The sequence below is a fragment of the Salvelinus fontinalis genome, chromosome 29, assembly GCF_029448725.1.
Source record: "Salvelinus fontinalis isolate EN_2023a chromosome 29, ASM2944872v1, whole genome shotgun sequence".
Classification (NCBI taxonomy): Eukaryota; Metazoa; Chordata; class Actinopteri; order Salmoniformes; family Salmonidae; genus Salvelinus; species Salvelinus fontinalis.
The window spans coordinates 33,830,426-33,836,985 of record NC_074693.1 but is presented as its reverse complement, the minus strand read 5'-3'; the positions used below and the strand labels follow the sequence as shown (position 1 = coordinate 33,836,985).

At 46.4% G+C, this 6,560-nt stretch overlaps 1 protein-coding gene across 1 annotated transcript in view; it reads left to right on the top strand.

Moving 5' to 3' along the window:
* Positions 1–3,887: 3,887 nt before the first annotated feature.
* The window catches only part of LOC129827859 (neuronal acetylcholine receptor subunit beta-2-like), a 24,825-nt gene continuing 22,152 nt past the window's right edge, over positions 3,888–6,560 (top strand). The window contains exon 1 of the mRNA XM_055889097.1: positions 3,888–4,925. Within this exon, the coding sequence (XP_055745072.1) occupies positions 4,874–4,925 (52 nt within the window). The 5' untranslated portion in view covers positions 3,888–4,873. The remainder of the gene's footprint in view (positions 4,926–6,560) is intronic.

Sequence of the window (6,560 nt, the reverse complement as noted above, 5' to 3'; positions counted from 1 at the left end):
ACTTTTTCAGTTCTGCCCACACATTTTCTATAGGATTGAGGTTAGGGCTTTGTGATGGCCACTACAATACCTTGACTTTGTTGTCCTTAAGCCATTTTGCCACAACTTTGGAAGTATGCTTGGTGTCAATGTCCATTTGGAAGACCCATTTGCGACCAAGCTTTAACTTCCTGACTGATGTCTTGAGATGTTGCTTCAATATATCCACCTAATTTCCTTCCTCATGATGCCATCTATTTTGTGAAGTGCACCAGTCCCTCCTGCAGCAAAGCACACCCACAACATGATACTGCCACCCCCGTGATCCACTGTTGGGATGGTGTTCTTCAGCTTGCAAGCCTCCCCCTTTTTCCTCCAAACATAATGATGGTCATTATGGCCAAACAGTTCTATTTTTGTTTCATCAGACCAGAGGATATTTCTCCAAAAAGTATGATCTTTGTCCCCATGTGCAGTTGCAAACCGTAGTCTGGCTTTTTATGGCGGTTTTGGAGCAGTGGCTTCTTCCTTGCTGAGCGCCCTTTCAGGTTATGTCGATATAGGACTCGTTTGACTGTGGATATAGATACTTTTGTACCTGTTTCCTCCAGCATCTTCACAATTTCCTTTGCTGTTGTTCTGGGATTGATTTGCACTTTTCGCACCAAAGTACGTTCATCTCCAGGAGACAGAACGTGTCTCCCTCCTGAGCGGTATGACGGCTGCGTGGTCCCATGGTGTTATACTTGCGCACTATTGTTTGTACAGATGAACGTGGTTCCTTCAGGTGTTTGGAAATTGCTCCCAAGGATGAACCAGACTTGTGGAGGTTGACAATTTGTTCTTTGAGGTCTTGGCTGATGTCTTTTGATTTTCCTATGATGTCAAGCAAAGATGCACTGAGTTTGAAGGTAGGCCTTGAAATACATCCACAGGTACACCTCCTATTGACTCAAAGGATGTCTATTATACCTATCAGACATAATGTTCTGGAATTTTCCAAGCTGTTTAATGTTTCTATGCTATACAGGGCTGGACAGTGAGGGCATGACTATATCATATTCTTTGCTGGCATGTGTAAGCCTGTCATGGTGGGTATATGTTAGTGCATGTATGACTATCAAGATCACAGCGTAGTTCGATTGAATACTGCAGGGTACTATTACATATGACATGAAGAGACTCTTGGTCACACAGACAACACTGGATCCCACTGAGACAGCTCTGACCAGAGACAGAGTAGACATGCTTATTACAGAGAGAAGGGGAGATGAGGAGGAAGGGAGAGACGAAGAGAGAAGAGGGGAGAGAGAAAGGAGAAGAAGGGGGTGGAAAAGAGGGAGAAGATGGAGAGGGGGACATATGCGGAGGAGAGAGGGGGACATATGCAGAGGAGGGAGGAGAGGGGGGAGATATGCAGTGGAGAGAGGAGAGATGGTGATACATGCAGAGGAGAGAGGAGAGAGGGTGATACATGCAGAGGAGAGAGGAGAGAGGGTGATACATGCAGAGGAGAGAGGAGAGAGGGTGATACATGCAGTGGAGAGAGGAGAGATGGTGATACATGCAGAGGAGAGAGGAGAGAGGGTGATACATGCAGAGGAGAGAGAAGAGAGGGTGATACATGCAGAGGAGAGAGGGTGATACATGCAGAGGAGAGAGGAGAGAGGGTGATACATGCAGAGGAGAGAGGAGAGAGGGTGATACATGCAGAGGAGAGAGGAGAGAGGGTGATACATGCAGAGGAGAGAGGAGAGAGGGTGATACATGCAGAGGAGAGAGGAGAGAGGGTGATACATGCAGAGGAGAGAGGAGAGAGGGTGATACATGCAGAGGAGAGAGGAGAGAGGGTGATACATGCAGAGGAGAGAAGGGGAAGGGAGGGGGAGAAAATACATGTAGGGGAGAGAAGGAGAAGAAGAGTATAGTAGTTGTCAGGGGAGGGGGACTGAGCGTATGAGGTCCTGTCCAGAGACTGAACCATCAGGGTGAGTCGTAGTCATCAGAGTAGGACAGTGTCTGGTTGTGACACACCACCAGCCTGGAATTAGGGAACGCCCTGTCCCTGCCTGTCATATGGGAACACAAATGTCCCACAGTTATATGAATTTATTATATTACGCAGACACCAACTGAATTTCAATGGGAATTGCCTCCTACACAACGGCATGGTCGATGAGCACTTGAAGGTAAAGAAACAGGACTCAAACCTACAAGCAAGCCAACAGTGTGACAAATGAATGGGTAGAGAAGCGTGGGTTAAAATGGGAATGGAGTCAGAGGAGAAGAGAGGAGAGAGGTGTGAGTCAGGGGGAGAGGAGAATGGCAAGAGACAGGAAGGTAGATACTGCTATGGGTAGGTTGGTGGGGAATGTGTCGTCGTGGCTGAAGAGAGAGTTTGGCGCTGGTGTTGAACTACTAGTAGAAGCTGTGTGGATAAGTGGTCATTATATTGCCATTGCCACACGTCATGGCTGATCCCGTGAGGAGGACAAAGTGATAGGGATTTAGAGTGTTTTGTTTGTTTGCTTGTAGTTGGGGGCTGCTCATCTCAGGGACCTGGTCTCAGTGTCCAGTGGCACAGCTGTCAGTGAGCTCTAGGTAGCTCTTATTAGATATATGCTGTTTCCACTTTCCCTCCACCCTCGGCCTTCCACCTCCCCCACCTGCAATACCCCACACGCAGACACACTCACACACACACATGCGCGCACACACACACGCACACTGTGACACACACACAGGGCAGGGAATGTTAGGTGGACCAATGTTTAAATCTCGTGCAGATTGTGCAAATGTATTTTTTGTTTGTTTGTTTGCTTGTAGTTGGGGGATGCTCCTCTCAGGGACCTGGTCTCAGTGTCCTGTGGCACAGCCTTCAGTGATCTCTAAGTAGTTCTGATTAGATTTCATGCATTTTCCACTCTCTCTCCACCCTCCATCCTCAGCCCTCCACCTCCCTCCCTCCATCCACCCACCACATGACAGCTTTTAGGAGCAGGCCTAATGGTCATTATTTTTTTCTTCAGTGAGTTGGGGTGACCGGGAGTGAAGGGGGGCAAATATAATGATAAATGTTCATTTGATGTGCCTCTGCTATGGCATGCTCACTTCGCTTTGTGCTGGGATATACTGCTTCAAAGTAAATATATACTGTTGTCCTGTGAATGTGTGTGTTGTGTGGGTTTAGGGTTGGAGTTGACGAGAGGAGTGTGAAGCTTCTCTCAATTCCTCGCTAGCTATTCATCTTCCTCCTCCCTTCTGTCCACTCTACAGAAATATCACTGGGAAGTTAGCACGGGTCTCGGCTAAACCGTGTTTAATTAAGTTCACGCAGAGTTAATTGCATAATCTCACTCCACAGTTATTACCTCGTCCCTTACCAGCTGAGGCCGCAGTGCGAGGCTGGAGTTGTGTTACTTCTCGGGTAATGAAATGAAACGCTTCGCATGGTTTCAGCACTGACATATCTCACTCTTCACCGTACAGCATACTCAGTCAGTCATGAGGCGTTCAGCCATCACTACACTCATAATTGGCTTGAGTGAAGTGGGCCCGACACTTTTTGAGTATAATTATTAAGTGTGGTATGTCCAATGTGTATGTGTCACTGTATGCTTTGCAGCGTGGTTAGGGCACATTCGCTTGTGTGATATACTACAATGCAGACCTTGTCCACAGTGGCAGTTGACCTTTCAACCAGAGTGGCGGTCGACATTTCGACCAGAGTGAGTCAACTTTTCAAACAGCACTCTAAATGGCCCTTGGAATATCCACTTTTTTTTTTAGATAACCCTTCATGAATGTATCTGATATTTCTGTGATGGGTTGATGATTCTTCCGCACCCAAAGCCCTGCCCCTTGACGCACTCCGCCTAGCCAGCGCCTCTCTTCGGGCTAGCGGAAAGGAACGGCTTTATGCGGTGCGCATCATACCCATTCACCGGGTCTAATATGTTTAATGCAGATAACGTTGATATCGGGCATCATGGTGCCCACATAGTTATTCTGCATGGGCTATCAATCTCGCTCTATTTTGATCTTTAGGGGGAAGTTTTTTCTCTCTGTTATGATCGTGCGTTATGGTGATGACTGCTTGGAAGCCTGAAAAGAAAAAGTTGTTCTTTTATTTGTCAGATTAAAAGACGTATTTTGTGTTATTGGAGTGGCGCCCCATGGAGAAGGGGTTTAACTTAAACCAAAATTAGTTTTTCCAAGGATGAATCCCCCTTCAATTAAAATAAGTAAATGCAGCCTATGTCTGAAAGGCTTTCCCGAACGACCGCCCCGGGGATCTCTACTGTAATTGCTTCATGTTTGTTGTCACAAATGTCAACTGTGTAGATCAAAACTGAGCGATATATGGAGACTGGAACCTATCGCAGCCCGACGGAGAGCGCACCAGGCGGGCAGGGCAAAGTGAGGACGACCCCTTTAATCATTCATCTACAGGACTACCCTATCTCCAGTAACTGGTCATTCAACTCCATCGCCGCCACATTTCAGGGAAAATAACGTTTCAATACTCAAGTCAAATTAGGGCTACCTTTTCTGCGCCCCCGGTTTGCTGTGCGCTCACAGTTCCTGGTCGGGCGCGTAGCCCCACTCAGACGCGTTGTGACAGAAACAAGCCTCCGCATCTGGAAAGAGTGAACAATCTTCTCCGCGCCTCGTAACGAGATTTGAAGCCTCTCCCTTTATCAAACCAACGGGCATCGTCGGATACCGACGACTTAAAATGACACTTTAAATCACCCTCTTACCGCGCGCTGGTGTGTGCTGTCTCGAGGTATTATTTTTCATTTTCACACTGAGGGCGAAAAGGGGGGAAAACAGACAACTCGTACATCTCCAAGTTTTCGGGTGTCGGTCGCAGTGGAGGGAGCGAGAGGCGATGGCAGACCCGGTGACAGCAGCACTCGTTCTCCTGGTTCTCACCTTGGCAAGTGAGTAATCCCTCCAAATCTCCTCGGCCCTGTGCGGGCCCAGGACCCCCGGGGTACCCTGGGTATACCTAGACAGGACCTTCACTATTGCTTACCGTGGCTCTTCATATTGTAATTCGGCCGCGACACACCCTGCATATCCATGGTGCTTACAGGGTGGGGGCAGCCTATTTTTAACGATTCTAATTCATAATCATTTCGTTTGACTATCAAGACATATGATGCATGAAGTCAAAGACAAATATTCTAATTCCTGTCTGGATAGCACCTAGGCTATGTGTAACGGGGGTTGTGTTAATAATTGTTTCTATGAGAGGCGAGACTACTGTTGTAAATGATGATGATGTTTAAATTCTTTCCCTGCTTTGATAACATTATATATTTTCAACGGACAGACCAGTGGGGAAAGTATTGCAGGTATTCCGTGCGTCAGATTGTTTTTAGGCACGTGATTTTAACGGCTCCGTTAACTAACGTGCTCGCTTTTTACACAACATACACGCTGGCTGTTATGCACTACGCAGCAATGTGTGACATACACACACAGGCCCAGAGAGAGGTCTCCGAATTTCACACACAGTATTCATCTTTATTAGGCTTGAAGCTAATAGGCCTAAGGTTGAAATATTTTGGCCGAATTGTAGAAAGGATCAAACTGACTCATCATAACACTTCTTTGAAATCTTTTGACATTATAGGTCTTTTATGACAGCCATTTAAATGTTGTGTCTAATTGAACAAACACAATGCCAAATAAACCTGCTTGATTAGGCATTTATGATTTCATAATGGATAATTGGGCTTAATGCTGATGATGATTAGGACGTCAAGATGCCTTTCCACCCTGGATTTGGAATATATACGTTTTACTCAAACCTAAAGAGGAATTTAAATACGTTCCTTTGACTTACCTCTACATTGTAGATATGTCGGTGCGTCACATATTTAATGGTATGCTAATGCTGTCCATGGTGCTGAATTTCTGCCCCTTTACCAACGCTATCCAAGGTGCTGAATACGGGCCCTTTTACAGATGCTGTCCAAGGTGCTGAATAAGAGCCCCTTTTACAGACGCTGTCCAAGGTGCTGAATAAGAGCCCCTTTTACAGACGCTGTCCAAGGTGCTGAATTAGAATAGGCCTACGTTTCAGTTTAGTCATGCTATTCTACTCTACGCTGTTGGTGAACACTGGGGCTGTTGGAAAATACTGTTTCACTCCAAAAGCACAAGTCTCCTAAGATTAGATACTTGGATTCTCAGATAGGCCTAATGAGTGGTCACCCTGTGAATGTTTTCTCAACTTCCCTTATCTTCCTCCTGAGGACATGTAGTGAGCACCTGCAGACTAGATGCTCAGCCTGTCCTCCGAGAGCTGTCTCGGGAGACAACATAGCGTGACTGTGTCACTGTCACCTCTTGTCTCACTCTGTCTGGAAACCACTCAATCTGGCAACCGCCTCTGTAGAGCTTAGCTTCGTGTTCTCACTGTCTTGCACTCTCTCTCTCTTTTTTTGGGGGGTGGCTGTAAAGTTTGGAGGGTTGTAAAGATTAGTCTCTTTTACTCACTATCTTTCTGTCTGGCTGCAACTCTCTCGTTCACATGATCTTTTCTTTTCATCTGTCTGTTTCTACCT